General features: G+C 39.2%; 1 protein-coding gene across 1 annotated transcript; it reads left to right on the top strand.

Annotated features, from left to right (window-relative positions):
• The first annotated feature begins 7,724 nt into the window (after nucleotides 1-7,724).
• On the top strand, nucleotides 7,725-20,435 carry LOC139324800 (vomeronasal type-2 receptor 26-like). The gene is made up of 6 exons (XM_070954549.1): nucleotides 7,725-7,834; nucleotides 11,059-11,350; nucleotides 12,538-13,311; nucleotides 15,123-15,218; nucleotides 16,025-16,151; nucleotides 19,537-20,435. Exons 1-6 carry the CDS (start codon nucleotides 7,725-7,727, stop codon nucleotides 20,433-20,435), a joined length of 2,298 nt encoding a protein of 765 aa, XP_070810650.1.
• The last annotated feature ends 1,645 nt before the right edge of the window (nucleotides 20,436-22,080 follow it).

The following is a 22,080-nucleotide window of genomic DNA, read 5'->3' as shown; positions in this document are numbered from 1 at the left end:
AGTGGGGGTGTGAGCTGATTGGGTGGGAACTTGGCTGTGTTCTGATTGGTTAGGGGCTTGGCTGTGCTCTGATTGGCTGGGGGGTTGGTTGTGCTCTGATTGGCTGGGGGTGTGTTCTGTTTGGGTGGGGGCTTGGTTGTGCTCAGCTTAGTCTGAGTTGCAGGGGGATTTGAGCTGGTGAGCTGCGTTGTTGTTGTTTGGCTTCGTGTTTGTGGCCGTGCGAGCTCTTCATGGTGGGTGTCAGTCTGCTTCATGTATGGATTGGAGGGGTTTAAAGTGGTTAGTGATGCAGCTGCGGTCTGGCTTCTGGTCCTTGGTCGTGGCTCATTATCAGTGTGGGTTTGAGTCTGCTTTCTGCGTGGATGTGTGGTGGTGACATCCTGTGTGGCTCTCGTGAGTGTGGGTCTGGTGTCATTCGTCGTGTTAGGGACTCGTTTGTCAATAAGGGCGGGTTTCCAAATGGCTGGTAGGCGGGAGGTATCGTCTCGTTTGTTCATGCTGTGTGGGCGTTTTTCTATCTCGATGGCTTCTCTGATTATTCTGTTGTTAAAGTGTTCAGTTTTGGCGATAGTTCTGGTCTTTTTAAAGTCAATATCATGTCCTGTGGCTTTAAGGTGTTGGACCAGGGAAGAAGTTGGTTCCTCTTTTCTGACTGAGTTCTTGTGTTCTTCTATGCGTGCACTTATTCGTCTGTTGGTTTGTCCGATGTATGTGGTGGGGCAGGCGGTGCATGGGATTTCATATACTCCTTGATTTTCTAACTCAATTTTGTCTTTGGGGTTCCTTAGGATGGTGGATATTTTTCGGTTTGTGCAGAATGCTGTCTTGATGTTATGTTTGTGGAGGATTTTGCTTATTCTGTCTGTGGTGCCTTTTATGTATGGGAGGAGGGCTTTGCCGTTTTCTTGTTCTCTGTCTTGGATTTTAGTGGGGGTTTCTTTTTGGATTAGGTTGGTGATCTTATTTCTTTGGAATCCATTGGATGTTAGTACATTGGTGAGAGTGTGTAGTTCGGTTTTTAAGTGTTGTTCGTCAAACAAAACGCTTAGCTGACGAACAAAACGCTTAGCTGACGAACAACACTTAAAAACCGAACTACACACTCTCACCAATGTACTAACATCCAATGGATTCCAAAGAAATAAGATCACCAACCTAATCCAAAAAGAAACCCCCACTAAAATCCAAGACAGAGAACAAGAAAACGGCAAAGCCCTCCTCCCATACATAAAAGGCACCACAGACAGAATAAGCAAAATCCTCCACAAACATAACATCAAGACAGCATTCTGCACAAACCGAAAAATATCCACCATCCTAAGGAACCCCAAAGACAAAATTGAGTTAGAAAATCAAGGAGTATATGAAATCCCATGCACCGCCTGCCCCACCACATACATCGGACAAACCAACAGACGAATAAGTGCACACATAGAAGAACACAAGAACTCAGTCAGAAAAGAGGAACCAACTTCTTCCCTGGTCCAACACCTTAAAGCCACAGGACATGATATTGACTTTAAAAAGACCAGAACTATCGCCAAAACTGAACACTTTAACAACAGAATAATCAGAGAAGCCATCGAGATAGAAAAACGCCCACACAGCATGAACAAACGAGACGATACCTCCCACCTACCAGCCATTTGGAAACCCGCCCTTATTGACAAACGAGTCCCTAACACGACGAATGACACCAGACCCACACTCACGAGAGCCACACAGGATGTCACCACCACACATCCACGCAGAAAGCAGACTCAAACCCACACTGATAATGAGCCACGACCAAGGACCAGAAGCCAGACCGCAGCTGCATCACTAACCACTTTAAACCCCTCCAATCCATACATGAAGCAGACTGACACCCACCATGAAGAGCTCGCACGGCCACAAACACGAAGCCAAACAACAACAACGCAGCTCACCAGCTCAAATCCCCCTGCAACTCAGACTAAGCTGAGCACAACCAAGCCCCCACCCAAACAGAACACACCCCCAGCCAATCAGAGCACAACCAACCCCCCAGCCAATCAGAGCACAGCCAAGCCCCTAACCAATCAGAACACAGCCAAGTTCCCACCCAATCAGCTCACACCCCCACTAGCAGTTAAAAGGAAGAGACAGCTGCGATCTCACATTGCTCCTGGAAGCACGAAGCCGAGAACACCAGCCTGAAGATGACGAATGAGACTTCGTCGAAACGTCGCCAAGAAACCTCCAATTTTACGCGGGAGAAAACCCGAATAACCAAAGACCTACATACAAACACCCGCGAAAACCTCAGAAAACAAATATATATATATATATATATATATATATATATATATATATATATATATATATATATATATATATATATATATATGATGGCAAATATGTATGTATAAAGGAATGACTTTATACTTATGGACAATGTAATCATATTATACCATGGTGGAGGATTGTATATTTTATTTGTGTATTAGTGTATAGAATATATTAATAAAAATTATATTTATAAAAAGAAGCAACATAGAAGATAATAAAGAACTATATCCCCCTCTGGCAACAACACACAGTCAAATAAGTCTGTAGATAGTCTCAGTCATCCATGTCATGGTTGTCCCAAAGGTGCTTTTTCAGGAGGCAACTGGACTTTCTTTCTTTCTTCCTTTTTTCTTTTGAAAACGTCTTCAAAAGAAAAAACAAGAAAGTCCAGTTGCCTCCTGAAAAAGCACCTTTGGGGCAGTGGTGAAATCTGAACTGGTTCACTACCAGTTCGCTGGCTGCGCATGAGCATTGTGCACCAAAGGTGTGCTGTGCGCGTGCATGCTCAGTGCTCACCACGCACCAAATGTGAGGGGTGTGTGTGTGCGTACACAGTGCATGCCAAAAGGAGGCGTGGTGTAAGTAGAAGAGTGCGCAGAGAGTTGTGATCAGCTGTGGTGCATGACCTTCAGAGCCTTTTTTTTTACTTTTACTTTTTATCCGAATAGGTTGTAAAAAAATGCTTTTAAAAGTTTTTTTTAAAAAGTCTCTGGCGATCACATGCCACAGGTTTTATCATCGGAGCCTCTTTTTTTACTTTTCTAAAGCATTTTTAGTACCGATTCTAGAGAACTGGTAGTAAAAAAATACTAGAAAATTAAAAAAAAAAAAAAAAACCCTTCTGATGATTGCGCATCGCTCACATGATCTTTGGAACTTTTCTTTCTTTTACACTTTTTATTACCGGTTCGGGCAAACCGGACCGATCCAGGAAAATTTCACCTCTGCTTTGGGGCAACCATGACCTGGATGACTGAGAATCTCGACAAAATTTTAGCAATTTAGGATGAACACAGTTTGGAACGTGTGAGAGTAGGAATGGATTTCTGAGCAAGCTGTTTACTCAACGAAGAAGAGGAGAGTAAACACCAGAGCATTTACCAGGCAGATGGCAGCGCAGCTAACACTCACCAGAGCCATACTGAAGATCACCCCAACTGGAAAGGTTAGGACCATAGACTTGAGCACGCCATCGAGTTGTGAAGAACTGCAGGGAGAAGAAAACGATGACTGCAGAGACGCATCACAAATAAATGATGACATCAGGCAAGCCATACTTAACATGATGGAGATGCCTGCATCTAACGAGGACCTCGTCGTGAACCTCCCCAGCCTACTCAAGAGCCGTGGAGCAGCAACCAAAGGACCAGAACCAACCCCAAAAGCCACCACTGCGGTAAGAGAAGAGCTACCCCAACCCGGCACGCCAGAAGCAGCCAAATCCATTTTTGTGCCCTTTTCGTGGTGGCCATCTTGGAATGATCAACAGCCAATGGGAGGCCTGAATTACAACCTCTTGGCACGAACTAGCTCCGAATCCAAAAAAAATAAGGGAGCACCCAAAAATAATGAAGAAAAACAAAAACTAGTTGCCAGGAGCTCCCCTACCGAGCTCGAAATAGAAAGGGCCATCGAGACCCTCGCAGCGGCATTCGGCCCCTCTTACAAGCCACCCAGCCTTCCTCCCAGCCTTGGAACGACACCTGAGTCCCGAAGATACAACCAAGTGCCCACCGAAGCCGAGACACCGACCGTGATGCACCAGAGGGACACAACACCGGCCACCAACAAGACACAGCCACCCGCCTCAACCCACCAATCCCATGGCGCACCACAAATCAACTGGCACAAGACCTGAGGCCCAGGGCCCAAGCGGACTACTCACCAGCACCGAGACCTCCGCCAGGATTCTCGGCCCGCTCCGCAACCAGCATCTGCAGACCGGAGCCGTTCGCCAGGACCACTGACCAGCCGATCTTCTGGAGGCCCCATCCAGCAAACGCAAGTGTTCCAGGCCTCCTGTCGACGACCGACGACAATTCCGCAGCCCAGAACCAGTTCCGGACTTCCACTGCCCAGCTCCGGGCCCCCAGGGGTGAGTCCGACCTTCACCTGGCATGTCTGGGCCTAACTTCAGGAGCCGCAGCCGCGAGCTCCTCACCTGATGGATCCCAGCACAGAATCGGCTTTGTGCATGTCCAGTTTGCCTCTGTTGAAAATGGAGGAAAAAAAATAGATGCTTGCTTTTTTAACCTGTCAGCCTGTATACCAATCCCCTACTGTGAGTTCCCTCATATCCAGGACCATGGACAGCTGCCTTTTGTAAGTAGCAGTTCTCACAATTCTGGGACTTTACCCAATGGCTTTCCCAAGCTCCAATTAGATGGGAAAAATCTCCTGGAGTGGAGCCAACAACTCCAAATAGTATTTATGAGGGAGAATGTACTTTTTCTAATTTCTAAGCCACCCAATAAGCCATGGTCTTTTGAGATTGATTGTATGCACCACAAAGCGTTTTGTCTGTTGTTAGCGAGTATATCACCCACCATGTATCCCAGCATAGGTAACCACCTGACCGTGTATGAGGTTATGCAGAAACTCTATGGCTTATTCTACAGTAAAAGCAGGGCCACCACCATGAGAATATCGAGGGATTTTCACTCAGCCAGGCTCAGACCAGGGGTGTCCATGAGTGAGCATTTATTAAAACTCAATGCTACCAGGGCTGAATTACTGCAGAGGGGTGAGGCCATCACGGAGGAAAGCATGATGAGCATAATTATAAATTCACTGGACACCAGCTGGGATAACTTTGTCACGCAGCTAGACAGCTTGAGTATAGGACACATGTCATTAGATAGTCTCACCAACAAATTGATTGTGGAAGACAGTTTAAGAAAGGACCGCCACCTGTCCAGAAAAGACTACAGACCCATAAAGAGGGTCGAGTTCCAGGACAGAATAAACAGCATCCCTGAATGCTTCTCATTTGGTTCCAGGAACCATTTTAAGAGGAACTGTCCCAGAAATACTAGGGACAGGGGTTATAATGAGCGCAGGGGAAGGCCTGATCCCGGATGAAGGTACCAAAGGGGGCAATCTCCAGATGACAGACCCACACAGGAACGAGGGTGTGGGTGGTCTCCCAACCCCAGATGAGGTAGAGAGCACAGGGACAGCTCCCGGGACAGTAACACAGGATCCGTCTATGGCTTTAGGCACGGGGAACCAACTCTCAGTCAGGAAGACAAGAGGAACGTTTGGCTCATAGACTCAGGGGCCACCAATCACACCACATACGATGATAAATTATTCACCACTTTCACTGAGGTGAATTTTGAAATAAAGGTAGCCAACCAGAGCAGCATCAGAGTGATTGGAAAGGAAACGTACACATCCCAGGGATAGGAGAAATAGAGGGGGTACTTTTCGTACCTGATATACCATAAAACATACTGGCTACCATAAAGTTAAGCTGTGACACCAACATTGAGGTGGTACTCAGAGAAGGTAGCGTACACATGTCCTGCAATGGAGAAAACGTTGGGGGAGTAACTATACGTGATGGCCTACCATACTTCACGCCAAACGAGGGTGACCAACAGTGTGTAAACACAAACGTGGCCAGTGAAGGAAGGGAGGACAGAGAAACAGAGGGGGTCAGCCAGAAGCCCACCAGCTCTAAGTCATCCATATGTGCCAAGATTTCCCTAGGGAAACCGGTCCACGATAACTGCGCTCACCTCCTCCATAGGAGACTAGGCCACATTAGTTTCTCAGTTGTCAAAAAGATGTTTGAATGTACTGAGGGATTGAAAATAAAGAGTTGTGAAAATTACCTTGAGTGTTCTGTCTGTAAATACTCAAAGATCAAACCTAGGCCAAGGCCAAGGAAATCAGGGCAGACTACTAACTCCGCCTTCCAATTAATACACATGGACCTGGTAGGGCCACTGAGACCATCTATTAGATACAGAGAGAGGTTTTTCTTAACCATAGTGGACGATTTTAGCCGCTACAGCTTTGTATACACACTTAAACACAAAAACGAAGCATTCTAGAGATTCAAGGAGTTCTATAAGAGGGTGGAGGTTCAATATAACACCAAGATCAAACAGATAATGACAGACCGCGGTTCCGAGTTCTTGTCTAGGGACTTTTCCAAATGGTTGAAGGAATGCGGCATACTGCATTTCACCTCCCCCCCTTTTTCGGCCTTCCAAAACGGCATGGTAGAACACAAAAATGGCATCCTACAAACCATGATGAGATGTGTTCTGGAAGATGTAGGGATGGGCCAAGCCTTCTGGTCAAAAGCCCTCCATTACTCAAATTATACATTAAACAGGTTATGGTCCAGCGTAATTGATAAGACACCATATGAGATGATGCACAAAAGGAAGCCCAACCTGGCACACCTTCACGTGTTTGGCGTTCCAGCAGACGTACATATACCCAACAGTTAAGGAGAAAAGGAGACAAGGTCTCCAAGAGACTAAGGTTCATAGGGACAAGCCAGGAATGAAAGGCTTCAGATTCATAGACAGCAACAACAAATTTGTGGTGTCAAAATCAGCAGATTTTCATGAACACTCCAACTGGTCTAAACTGCACTCCAACGCCATCTTCCTTGGGGGAGACATATCCAGACACGAACAGAAGGAAAGGGACCAGGGCTCAGACAAAGTTGATGATACCAAGGCTCTCAGACCCAAACACCAAGGATTCAAGATTGAAGAATGGAAGGAAGGACATCCCACACTAAGCTTCGACAAACTCACAGACAAAGAAGACGAATGCCTACATGAGACAGACGCATCACCGGACAGGCCAATCAGGGCAAACAGAAATAAGAAACCAAAGAGATTCGAGGACTACGTCATCTGAATACAGACAAACAACATCACCCCCAGCTCATACAATGAAATTCTCAAGCTCCCTCAAGAAGAAAAAGAGAAGTGGGAGCAGGCCATGGAAAGGGAGATGAAGAGCCTCAAGACCTACAAGTGTACACACCAGCCAAAGCGCCGGATGATAAAAAACCAATTGGGATTAAATGGGTATTCAAGATTAAACCACTGGAAGATAATAAGGTATTGTACAAAGCAAGACTGGTTGCCCAAGGTTTTGCTCAAAAATACCCAGAGGACTACACAGACACATACTCCCCCACAGTCAGGGCCGAGAGTGTCAAGAGCGCCCTAGTCATAGCTTCCATACTAGGACTAGGGGTATATCAGTTTGATGTACAGACAGCATACCTGCATGCCGATTTAGACAAGAAAATTTATGTCAAGGCCCCACCTGGAATTGATGATGGGCAAGGTAGCACTTGGTTCCTGAACAAAAGCCTATACGGTCTCAGGCAGTCAGGCAAAAGATGGTATGACTGCCTAGCCAGGACCCTTAAATCAATGGGGTTCACAGCTACCTCAGAAGACAAATGTTTTTTCACAAAAAGGGAAGAAGGGTCAATTGAGAGTGTTCTTCTTTATGTAGACGATATAGGGAAGCAGAAATCCAGGTGTGATAGTTTTGCTGCTGAATTAAGTTAGCATTTCTCACTAAAATCATTGGGAACAGTGGATAAGTACTTAGGGGTTCACATAATCAAAACAGACAAGGGTTTCAGACTCTCCCAAAAGGAGAAAATCATAGAGCTATTACACAAATGTAACATGTCAGAAGCCAAAACCAGCGGAATCTCCATGCAACCGGACTTCCTAAAGAATATGTATAATGAAGCCATTCACAGATAACAAATTTTACAGATCTTCCATAGGATCACTACTATACATAGCCAATTGGACAAGGCCTGATATTGCATTAGCAGTCAACTTACTATCCAGACATGTCAGCCAACCCACTGTGTACCACTGGGAATCCATTAAGAAGATACTCAGATATTTAAAGTACAGTGCTGATGCCCATTTATGTCTTGAACCCGACATATCCAAGGAACCAAAACTATCATGCTACGCTGATGCCGATTGGGCAGGGGACATTAAAAGCCGGAAGAGCACTTCTGGCTACATATTCTTCCTCAACAACAGCCCAATACACTGGTATACAGGTAAACAAAAACTAGTAGCCACATCCACCACCGAGGCAGAGTTTGTCTGTATGTCCAAGGCCGCTAATAACCTAACCTGGTTCGATGACCTACTCAATGATATTTGGACACAACCACTGTACCCTATAGTAATAGATGAGGACAACAAAGCGTCCATCGAAATATCAAAAGCCGACGCAGTTGGTCAAAGGTCACGCCACATTGATATAAAATGCAAACACGTCAGGCAACTCTCAGAGATCGGTTTCATCAGAGCCATACATTGCAACACCGAGGAGCAAACACGAGACGTACTCACCAAGCCATTACAACAAAAACAACACTCATACCTTATGTCAAAATTATGTGTTTATTTGTAAATCATATGTGTATCAGTTACACATTTAGAGGGGATTTTGTCACATAAAATGTCTAACCTATATATGTACCCACTACTCCATGGTCCATCAAGGGTTAACTCTACTACACAACCCATAACTCCCACAATCCCACCTTACCTTGACTCCTCCCCCAGGGTAAAAAAGGACCATCCACATGGGCACCAGGCAGTTCCAGATATATACCTGAGGAGAAAGGACATACAGTAGGTCAGTTACTATTGCATACCTGAACCTGTGATATATTTTAAACTGCAAATAAATAAACTGCAACAATTACTACTTTGTATCGAGAGTTATTGGGTGAGATCCTCCCTTTCTAACATACTCAGGTGACCCTGAGGACACAGATAAACCTCCAAGTGCTTTAACGACCCTCTAAAAGGATGCAAATGACCAACTGTCTGCAAGGAATATAAATCCTTCTATTCCCCACTATCCTGTCAAAGCTGAAGAAGCTTTTTAAATGAGAAGCAAAACATCTTAAAACACACACACTCACACACACACACACACACACACACACACACACACACACAAGAAACTCCAGTTGCCTCCTGAAAAACCATCTTTGGCACAGACAAATAAGCCACTTGATGGGCTCCATCCCATTCTGGGTTCCCTAGGCCAGCTGGCAAAACCAGGCCTTCAGGGCTTTACAGAAGAGTGTCAAAGTGGGGGGGACAGTCTAATGTATGAATGGATGATGTTCCAGAGGGTGGAAGCCACCATGGAGAAGGTCCTTCTTCTGTATCCCGACAAATGTATCTCCTTAGGGAAAGGGACCATGCCTTTTTTATGGTTTTTGTTTTGGAACTGCACCCAGTTGGACATTTCTTCCAACAGTATTAATGTTATTATCATTTCATGCTTCAACATTCTTTGACTGAAAATTTGGACAAAACCTCCCGAGAAATTATTGGCTTATTTGTCTGACCTTAAGAGGTCTGACAAATTTCCTCTTCTCTACTAAACAAATATATTTGTTTTCTATGGAAAATGGAAATCCTGTTCCATTGTAAGGAATGAACATGAATTTCAACACTTGAGGCTGTTTTTAATTGCCAATGTCCCCTAGATTACTTTTATTACCATTTGCTCATTTGAAAAAAAAATTGAACCATCACTGGAACCACTTATTGCCTCACCAAAAACAAAATAATTATCTCCTGCAGGAATCGTGTTTTTTTTTTTAACTAAATCAAAACATCAAGGACTGTGCATAAAGGTATTTAAATTCAGCAACAATGAAGGTATCAATCTGGTTATAAAGTAAGTCTTGAACCCCAGGGAGTTTGGTACAAAGGGATAATAATGGCTCCATGAGATTCATTGCTACAAGTTTATTCATTTCCAGAACATCTGTTCAATCCTAGTTATAGTCACTATACAAATTTTCACACACAAGGAACTTCAAATAGAAAATGATGGGATTTGTGATTAGGTTCATTATCAGACATAAACCTTGGCTCAATCATTGAATGAACCACTTGAAATACAAACTTTCTTATGGACAGGAGACACAAATATTTTCACTATGACAAATGCCTGAAGATGTTATTCCTTCTGGTGCTCTTGATGCAGAAAGCAGTTACTCTGAGCTGCCCTGCGAGCGATGCTTTCCCGATTCCCCATGAGTGGCACCAGCCTGGTGATCTCATCGTGGGTGGGATGGTGTCTCAGATAATTAACTCTTTTTTTGAAATTGAATTTAAAGAACATCCTTCTCTAATACCTTATGAGTTACCACTGTAAGGATTTTTTGTCTTTCCATTTATTTTCTAATTTTATTGTTTATATGACTAATAGCTCTTTGAGAATAAATGCATGGTTTTTTATATCAATTTACTCTTACTTCAAAGTTATCAGATTGTGGGAAAACAAATCATTTTCATTGTGTTAAAATCTTACTCATGAAATGTCTGAAACTATTCTGCAGGAAGTCTTTTGGAGAACATTTATGGAGTGTAAAATAATTAAAATTATCTAGTCTGTGCAGTCACCCCTTGCATAACATACATATATCAAATGAGTGATCCTTCCTATATAGTGCCAAACTGATTAAAATAAATGTCATAGCTTGGGAAAAAAACCATGACTTTGTTCTCTACTTATTTGTGGCAAATCATGGAAACACTGTACATAGTTGAAAACTATACAAATTATTGAGTGTTTTTACAAAGACTCTCATCTTCTCACTTACAAAAGAGACAGAAGTGGTTATTACTCATATGGTTATTACTTTAATGGTTTCACCATAAAAGAAATGTCAACATATTTTGTTTAAACTATTTGCAGTATAATAACTAAATTCTACCAGCATGCCCTCACCTTGGCCTTTGCAGTAAAGGAAATCAATGAGGATTCCCAGATCTTACCTAACGTCACTCTCGGGTTTCACCTTTATGATAGTTACAACAACCCAAGGATGACTTATCGCACCACCCTGGACCTGCTTTTCAAATCACAGCAATTTCTCCCAAACTACAAATGTGATAGCCAGAAGAATCTCATGGCCATCATTGGGGGATTAAGTCCTGATACATCATCCTTTATGGCAGAAAGTATACATGTCTACAAAATTCCACAGGTAGTTTGGGATGGAGTGAGAGAGAAAAGTCTTTTGTAATTAATAGTAGATACTAGTTGTTTGCCATACCTTTCTATAGAAATTCAATTAAATACATTATTATCACCCCTCATCTGTTTTCCCCACAACTCAATAGTCTGACTCAAGGTAATCCAATAAATCAAAACCTTTTATTACAAACATAGAGGTGTTTTGACTTCCATGCAGCAATAGGTTGCAACTCTTCTTACTTAATTTTGCTTTGTGTATGATAAAAATAGTTCAGTGTAAAACTAAACTGTTTTTCTTAGCAATTGTTGACAGTGTGGTTGTATACATTTAGTTAGTATTTTGCCATTCCTTTCTGCAGGACTTCAATTTTGCTCTCTTTGCTCTCCCTTCTGAAATTTTTCCCACAACTCAATATGTTATTAAAAATAATCAGTCAAGAAAATCTAAATCTTTTATTACAATCCTAGATTAGAAAATTTAAATTTAAATCATAAATTACAGTACAAAATTTATCTTATTTGAGAAGGTCATCTATGATTTGACCACTATCTGTGGTGAAATCTTGAGCTGTGTCAAGAGGAGGATAGAAAAGGCCAGCTAGCATGTAGAACACAGAACATAGAACATAGAATAATAGAATGGGAAGGTTTCTTGGGGATATTCTAGTCCAACCCCCTCTTTGAGAAGGGGATCCTATACTATTTCATATACTTCACTGTCCAGTCTCTTTTTGAAAGCCTCCAGTGATGGAGCACCCACAACTTCTGAAAGCAAGTTGCTCCATTGGTTAATTGTTTTCACTGTTTGGAAATTTCTATTTAGTTCTAAGATGCTTCTCTCCTTGATTAGTTTCCTTCAAATGTTTCTTGTCTTGCTTTCTGGTGCTTTGGAAAATAGTTTTACACCCTCATCTTTGTAGGAGCCCCTCAAATATTGGAACACTGTTAAAAGGATGAACATACTGGAACTCTGTATTAGGAAACTGAGTGTAGTTGTAATCTAGTTATATTTCAGATGAGAAAATATTTCATCATGGGATTTTACTGGCTTCTCTTTTTCATCAGAATTGTCATAATCTACATAGAATTGGACAAATGTTCAATGTAGGAAGACCTTCATTAAGTTTCTAAGAGGCAGTCTTCATATTTTTCCCAAGATTTTCATTATTAACAAATTTCTCTTTTTTGTTTCTTTAGTTGACTTATGGTTCCTTTGCCCAAGAACACTTTCAGTTATTTCCACTTTATTGCATGGTCCCAAAAGAGGAGCATCAGTACACTGGACTTATAAAACTTCTTCTCCATTTTGGATGGACGTGGATTGGAGTCTTTGTTTCTGAAAATAAGGAAGAATATTTTTTGCAAAAATTGCAGTTGTTGCTTTCCCAGAATGGGATCTGTTTAGCTTTCACACACAAAATTCCACAACATATCCACTTGGAAGATTTGTCCCAATTAATTCATTCAGTCTCAACTATTAATGAGAAACTGTTAGATCAGAAAGCAAATACTTTTCTTGCCTATGGAGAAACATTCACAATCGCATGGCTCAGAACTGTCATGTTTATACGTGATCCTGAAAATAAAGAGAGTGCATTATGTAGCAAGATTTGGATCCTAATGAATCCTATTGATTTCGTTCTGATGGGAGGTCAAAGGAGTTGGGATTTTCAGATGTTCCATGGGGCTCTTTCCTTTACTGTACATTCAAGAAACATTCAAGGCTTTAAAGAATTTCTTCAAGTCATCAAACCTTCAACCCACAAAGATGCATTTCTTCAAGAGGTTTGGGAGCAATTGTTCGATTGTTCATTTTCAAATACAAAATTATCTTCAATGATCAATGAAACTTGTAGTGGAGAAGAGAATTTGGAGAATCTACCTGGTGCTCTGTTTGAAATTCAGATGACTGGCCAAAGCTACAGTATCTACAATGCTGTTTATGCAGTGGCACATTCTTTGCATGAGGCAGTGAGATCAAAATCCCAACCAAGAAAGATTCAAAGGGTTGAATTTCCAAATCTGCTGTCTTGGCAGGTAATCCTTCCATGCCATGCCTATCTTGTATATCAATGATTATCCACAATCATCCACAATCTAATATAGCTTATTACCATGGTCTATGGCCACAACTTAATAGAGAAACTGAGGCAAGAAATCTATTACTTTTATAAAGTAAGAGAATGAAGATAAGCCTAAAACATAAAGTTGTCTAAGCCCAAAATTTGAAGCCTGGTGGCATTACGTATTTTATTGCAAGTAGAAGAATGGAGGAAAATATATGTGGACACTCTCAATTGTATTTACAGTATGTCCAATATGCAGTGTAGGTTACAGACAGATATCCACAATCATCCACAATCTAATATAGCTTACATACCGTGGTCTATGGCTATGGTTACAAATCAATAGAGAGATTGAGGCAACAAAGCTATTTGTTTTTTAAAATAAGAGGATGAACCTAAATGATGTCTTTCCTAATTTCAGGATACTCAATGGGATTTACTGTATGCATCAATTTTTATTGTAGAATTGGCCTGTCATGTGAATTTATACAATCTGGTTCCAAGAAGAATTCAATTGTATTGTGCCTGAAGGCAGTCTTTCTTTTATTGTGCCCCAAATACATTTCTGAAGTGTAGAGATTTCACTTTTCTTATTAGCTTTTGAATGGTTCTCACCAGAGCCCTGATGGCGCAGTGGTCGGAAAGCAGTACTGCAGGCTACTAGTACTGGCTGCCAGTTGCCAGCAGTTTGGCAGTTTGATGCCCACTGGCTCAAGGTTTGACTCAATCTTCCATCCCTCGATGGTTGGTAAAATGAGGAGCCAGATTGTTGGGGGCAAATGGTGACTCTGTAAACCACTTAGACAGGGTTGCAAAGCCTGAAGTAGTATACAAGTCTAAGTGCTATTGCTATCCAAACCTATCCTCAACCAGTTCTCTAATCTACTTCTCATTGGCTCATGAACCTTTCAGAGTTTGGATGCAAAGCAATATGTCTCTATAAATGTTCAAGAGGAATGGACCAAATATCAATCCTTTTCAGCTGTGTCCTGCACCCTTTGAAACAACTGTATGTTTGAAAGAATATATATAGCTCATTTTCACAATCTCTCTCTCTCTGTCTCTCTCTCTCTCTCTCACACACACACACACACAAAGTCACACACACATACACACACACTCACAAAAGAATTGATTCTCAGATGATAAAATCTGGCTAAAGGAAATTTGTCATGTCTCAGGATGTCAAGAAGCTTTGTATTAACAAAGAACAAACAATGTAGAATGAGTTTAGATATGGTCCAAATTTGATTGTCTAGTTGTTTAAATAGTGAATATAAAACATAGATCAATCAAGTTGTATAATATCAATCTTTTTTTTATTTTGATTTGTTAACTGCTGTTGTTTCATTTTTTGCCTTGGTAGTAATATTAAATTAAGACTAGAACTGACTTGTGTCTTTCTCTGAAATATAGATTATCTGTATTCTAAGAGTACTATTGGATATGACTACATATCTATATTTTATGTGTACTTATTTGAATGAGTAAATGAAAGTTAAATATACTGGCCACTTTTTCATTATTATCCTTTCATCTCCCTCTTCCCCCCCCCCCGCCTTTCTCTCATTCTCTTTCAACTAGCTCCATCCATTTCTTCAAGGCATTTCTTTCAACAATTCAGCTGGGGACAGAGTGTTCCTGAATGAGAAAGGGGAAGCAACAGGTGGATTTGACATCACCAACTTGATCACTTTTCCAAATGGATCCTTTCAGAGAAATAGAATTGGAAAGATGGATCCTCATATTCCCAATGTGAAGGAATTAATCATTGATGAAGAGCTGATTGTGTGGCATCCCGCTTTTAACCAGGTGTGGAATCAATTAATCAACTCTTTCTTGATCCATTATGATCCAATATTGAACACAGTCCTCTTTAGAAATCTAATTTGTGATTTTTGAAATGCCATCTTCTGTAGAAATATTGTCAATGATTAAGCATTCATCAAATTGACAGATTGAAAATGATCAAGCATTCATCAAATAGACAGATTGACATTTCAATTTAAAAGACAAGTATTCAAATTTGGGTTGCATTTCTATTTGAAATAATAAGATACTGTTTCCATCATATTGAAATCAGATATATTTCTTTATTCACCCTGCCATTCTCCAAACATGCCCTTTGCCATCCTTATAATGTCAACATTTTAATAGATAGTATAAATATGTGATGGCTCAGTGGTCAAAGACACCGAGCTTCACAGCTGGAAAGCTAACAGCCAGGGTTTGAGACCTGAGCACTATGCAATAGGTTGAGCTCCCATTCCTGGCTCAGCTCCTTCCTACCTAGGAATTCAAAAGGATGGAAATGTGAGTAGAGTCATTGGTACCATTTTGGTGGAAAGGTAACTATGTTCCTTGTGCCTTTGGCATATAGCCATGCTGGCCACATGACCATGGAAAATATCTTCAGACATTATTGGCTCCCTCGCCCAAGAAACACAGTGAGCTCTGTGCCTTACAGTTGAAGACAACTGGACAGGGAAACCTTTACCTCATAAAAACACCTGTACTAACACTTTGAGAATTCAAATATTCTTCCTCCTACCATGAAGGAGAACAATACAAATTTCTTAAAAATCATCTTTGCAAAAATCTTTTATGTTTAATACCAGGTTCTTCCAATTTCTCTGTGTAATGAGCATTGCTCCCCTGGATACTGGAAGAAGGGGTTGGAAGGAAAGCAATTCTGTTGCTATGACTGTGTTCTGTGTCCAGAAGGGAAGATTTCAGATCAAAAAGGTAGGTTAGACATTCCGTCAACTCCTCAATAAAGCAAATTTTAATACACTACTTTAGTATAGCAAATAGTTTTGTGAGTTCTTCAAGGTGAATATTAGTTTCTATACCTCTGAATCACAACGCCCATGAGAGCTGAGCTCTTATATCTTACCCCTACAGATTTCTTCTCTGTGTTTTGGAAAAATGGGAAATGTCAAAATGGCCAAAATTTAAAAATTGGGAAGATTTATTAGACAGGACTGTATTTCAGTGAATAGTTGCTCTTTCCATTGTACTTCTGTTATGGTGGTTCCCAGCTTATACAATGATGGAAAAACTGTGTTTCTATAGAAACATGATCTAACTGGTAGTAAATAGGGGGAAAAAAACTTGAGAGGGATAATGGTTGGCACCCATGAAGAATATTATTTTCAAAAATATGGAATGTATAGAACGATATACCAATTGAAAGACGATAAAGGAGAAATTCAACATAGTAAAGAGGCCAAAAAAGAAATTATTAAGAAATTTTATGCGAATTTATATAATCAGGGAAAAATAGAGGAAGACAAGATAAAACAGTACATAGGGAAATCAAGAATGCCAAAAATCACAGAAGAACAAAGAACAACTCTCAATAGGCCAATAACCAAATTAGAACTAGATGAAGTACTGAAAAAGCAAAACAAAAAACAAAAAACAATAAAACACCAGTACCCGATGGGCTACCGGTAGAAATATATAAAACAATGCAAGAAGTATTGGGAGAGAATATGTTGCGATTATATAATGAAGCTATGGAAAAAGCCAAAATACCAAATTCATGGACAGAAGCCATAATAACAATCATTCCAAAAGAAGATACAGATCCCCAGTTAATTCAAAACTACAGAACTATTTCATTATTGAATGCCGATTACAAAATATTTGCAGCAATCTTGGCCGAAAGGATTAAATCAGTATTAAATACATATATACGCCAAGACCAAAATGGATTTCTGCCAGGATGCCAAATAAAGAACAACATGAGAATAGTACTTAATGCTCTAGAATATTATGAATCACACCCGGAGAAGCAGGCAGCGTTGGTTGTTCTTGACGCCCAAAAGGCCTTTGATAATCAAAATTGGAAATTTATGATTGAACAATTACAAAATATGCAAATTGGGGAAAAATTTGGGAAAATTATAGCAGAAATCTATACCAAGTAATCAGCAAGGATAATTATGAACGATGATATAACAGACAAATTTAATATAACAAAAGGAGTCAGACAAGGCTGCCCACTTTCCCCCTTACTATATATTCTATCATTGGAAATCCTGTTGAAAAAAATTAGAGAAGACCAAGGAATTGAAGGTTTAAGGATCAATAGACAAGAATACAAAGCTCAGGCCTTTGCTGATGACCTAGTGTTTTTGATAGAAAATCCTATGGAATCTATACCTAATTTGTTCCAAAAAATAGAAGAATTTGGAGAAGTGGCCGGACTAAAAATCAATAAAAGTAAATTGAAGCAAATTGTAAAAAACCTTACAGAAATCCAAACAAACGAATTGACAGATAATATACTAATCCAAACAACAACAAAAATAAAATATCTAGGAATCTGGTTATCTACAAGAACATCAGCAATTAAAGAAAACAATTATGATAAATTACTAGAACAAACAAAGAAAGACTTAGAAAAATGGGGAAATTTACATATTTCATTCCTAGGAAGAATTTTGCCCATCAAAATGTCTATTTTACCTAAATTTTTATATTTGTTTCAGGTCACCCCAATTAAAATAGATAAACCGTTTTTTGAAAAGCTGAATAAAATAACATCTAAATTTATATGGCAAGGGAAAAGGCCACAAATAAAATTTAAGCTGCTTCAGGATACAAAAGACAGAGGAGGAGCTGCACTCCCTGACTGGGAGGTATATTACCAAGCAGCAGTACTATCGTGGGTCAAAGATTGGATAGAATTAAAGGACTCTAGAATTTTAACAATTGAGGGACACGAACTCCAAACTGGCTGGCACTCTTTTATGTGGGATGAGAAATACAAAACACATTCATATTTTAAAAGACACACAATAAGAAACTCATTATTACAAATTTGGCTTAAAATTAAAAAACAACATTATATGAAGATACCAAATTGGCTAGCACCGGCAGAATCAATTAGACACCCAAATTTAACAGAGAAGATAAAAATAATTAGATATAAAGATATAATTGACTATCAAGGCAAATTAAAGACAAAACAACAATTGGAGACAGATTTACACAGAGAAATAGACTGGTGGACTTATACTCAAATACAATCCAAATACAGAGAACATATAAAAACATATGGAATTTATAATCAAAAACAAGAAATAGATAAAATTATATTAGACTCAGAAAATAAATTAATTAGTAGAATTTATAAATTTCTTCTACATTATAAATTGGAAGAAGAGACAGTCAAAGAAAAGATGATTAAGTGGGCTCAAAACATCAAACACACAATACCTTTGGAAAAATGGGAAAAGTTCTGGCAGGTAAACCTAAATTTAACAAAAGCAACGGCGTACAAGGAAAACCAACTGAAAATGTTTTATAGGTGGCATATGTCTCCAACCAGATTAGCAAAAATACAACCTAAAAATAGACCGATTTGTTGGAAGTGCCAAAAGGCACAAGGGACTTTCTATCATTTATGGTGGACTTGCCCGGCAGCAAAGAAATTTTGGTCTAACATCAAAAAATGGTTGGAACAAATAACAGAAACTCAGATTGAAAAAGAACCAGAAACATTTTTATTAGGAATCTTTAACAAATCATATCCTAAGGATATAAAATATCTCACAATTCACATATTAACTGCTGCAAGAATAACCTACGCAAAAAATTGGAAGCAAGAAAAAACACCAAGTGAAACAGAAGTAATAGGAAAAATTTTAGAATGCACTGAAATGGATAGGTTAACCAGAGAATTAAAAGAAAGAGAAGAATCAGATTATTACAAAATATGGAATAATTGGTATAATTGGTTAAAAATCAGAAATATACAAAAAATATAGGGGGAAATATTACCAATTTAAATATATATATATATATATATATATATATATATATATATATATATATATATATATATATATATATATATATATATATATATATCATAAAAAATGTTATTAGATTAAGGAGAGGTGAAGGAATATATCATAAATAGAATTGTAGAATGTCACTCTGAAAAAATGCTTAAGAAGAAATTATACTCTGTTTGTGTATATGTTGTATAAATGTTTGTTGTGTATATGTTATGTATGTCTTTTTTAATATTTATATTCAATAAAAATTATTTTTTTAAAAAAACAAAAAACAAAAATATGGAATGTATAAAAACTTGCCTTGACTTTGCTTTCAGATATGGATGACTGTTTTCAATGTTCAGAAGATCGTTATCCAAATAAAGAAAAGAAAGGATGTATCCAGAAACTGCTGGTCTTTCTAACTTTTCAAGAAACCTTAGGAATTGGTTTAACCTCAGCAGCTCTTTGTTTCTTCTTCTTGACATGTTGGGTACTTGGAACTTTTATTAAGCACAGGGATACTCCCATTGTAAGAGCCAACAATCGGTCCCTCACCTACACCCTACTTATCTCTCTTCTGCTCTGTTTTCTCTCCTCTTTGCTCTTCCTCAGTCAACCTGGCAAAGTGACCTGCCTTCTCCGACAACCAACTTTTGGCATCACCTTCTCAGTGGCCGTTTCTAGTGTACTGGCTAAAACCATCACTGTCGTTGTGGCTTTCATGGCTACTAAACCAGGATCTCAGATGAGGAAGTGGGTGGGGAAAAGATTGGCCTTTGCTATTGTCCTTTCATGCTCTCTCTTACAAGTATGCATTTCTATAATTTGGTTGTCAACATTTCCCCCATTCCCTGAGTTGGACAAGCACTCAGTGCACCAAAAAATAATTCTACAGTGCAATGAGGGGTCAGCTTTCTTCTTCTACTGTGTCTTGGGCTACATGGGTATTTTGGCCATCGCCAGCTTTATTGTGGCTTTTCTTGCCCGTAATTTACCTGACAGCTTTAATGAAGCCAAGTTCATCACCTTCAGCATGTTGGCCTTTTGCAGTGTGTGGATCTCCTTCTTTCCAGCCTATCTGAGCACAAAAGGAAAAGCCATGGTAGCTGTGGAGGTCTTCTCCATCTTGGCCTCCAGTGCTGCTTTACTGGGATGTATATTCTTACCAAAATGCTACATCATTGTTTTGCGGCCTGACCTCAACCACAGGGAGCAACTGATAAAGAGGAATTAACACTTGGTGTAATATTTCTGGCTTTGAGAAATTGCTCACACAAACAAAAGACAGAAGAATTGTTTGATATCCATAGGAGACATATAGAAGTCCTTAATTCTGACAACAGAGGATTGATGGGGGATTATCCTGATCACTAAGATTTATTATAGTTGCCAATTGCAAAAGAAATGCTCATGCTTCTGCATTTGCAATCATTCTCCAAAATTCTTTAATGAAACACCTTCCCTCTTTCAACACCCCAAGATTGCAAGAGATTGAGAATCCAGTTGTCTTGTTAGAAGATGAAAGATATTGAATCAAATCATGTGCAATGTTTGTAGTTTACTTACTGTATTAATGAAGCAAATTTATGTAGTTGACTACTTGCTCACAGTGACTCTAGGCAGCTCATAAGCAATAAAACACAATATAGACAAAAATGAAAATAAAAAATGCTATCTCCCCGGTTGACAACACAAACTCAAATACGCCATTTAATGGGCTCCATCCCACTCTGAGTTCCCCAGGCCCCTGACAAAACCAGGCCTTCAGGGCCTCTCAAAAGGGTATCAAAGTGGGGACCAGTATCATTTTTGAAGGGATGGGGTTCCAGAGGGTGGGAGCCACCCTGGGGAAGGTCCTTCTTCTGGGTCCCACCAAATGTTGCCATGTTCATCTTTTTCAAATATATATTTTAATTCATAAATATAGTAAAAAGGGAATTGCATTTTATGAAGACGTACTCAACACGGTATCAGGGATATCCTTTTTTGATTGGTCTGGGGTCTTTGAAATGTGAATGCTATGGAGTTTTTGAATTATCATTTTTTTAAAAGCATGCCCACTTTCTATTCATCTACCTATTTCCACTGTGACCTATTCTTTTAATAATACAAAAAGAATTAGTGAAGAAATGTATTCTTCCTTCCATCTCAACTTTTACTAGAAGCATATGCTTGCCAATAAGCATCATAACGAATGCTTTGATTTGATTTGATCTTTTCCTATTTTAGCTTTATAACTTTTCATTATTTTAAATAATTGTTGCAGAATGATTTTAACTAATTCTTATCTTATATGTATTGGATTTTTGAACGCTGTCAGGAGTCACTTGCCACAAGATGCACAACCATTTAGCAAAGTTGCAAAATTAATAAACATGTTATTAAAAGATATTAGAATAGAATAGAATAGAATAGAATAGAATAGAATAGAATAGAATAGAATAGAATAGAATAGAATAATTTTTAATTGGCCAAGTGTGATTGGACACACTAGCAATTTCTCTTGGTGCATACGCTCTCAGTGTACATAAAGGAAAAGATACATTCATCAAGAATCATAAGATACAACACTTAATGATAGTCATAAGGTACAAGTAAGCAATGAGGAAACAATGTCAATATAAAATATTAAGGATATAAGTAACAAAATTACAGTCATACAGTCATAAGTTTCTTTCTTTTCTTTTCTTTTCTTTTCTTTTCTTTTTAAACATGCAAATTTTAATCTGTTTTTAAACGACTGGGGAGTTTTAATTTGTCTGGGCCAAATTGTTTAATTCAATTTTATCCTGTTTTTTAAAATTTTGTATTTATGTATTTTACTGTTTGGCTGTTCACCACCCTGAGTCCTTCGGGAGTAGGGCGGTATACAAATCAAA

Source organism: Pituophis catenifer, unplaced genomic scaffold (genome assembly GCF_029215685.1).
Source record: "Pituophis catenifer annectens isolate HBS135680 unplaced genomic scaffold, rPitCat1.0.hap2 SCAF_15, whole genome shotgun sequence".
Lineage (NCBI taxonomy): Eukaryota > Metazoa > Chordata > Lepidosauria > Squamata > Colubridae > Pituophis > Pituophis catenifer.
The sequence above is the reverse complement of the archived record's forward strand: the minus strand, read 5'-3'. Positions and strand labels throughout refer to the sequence as shown.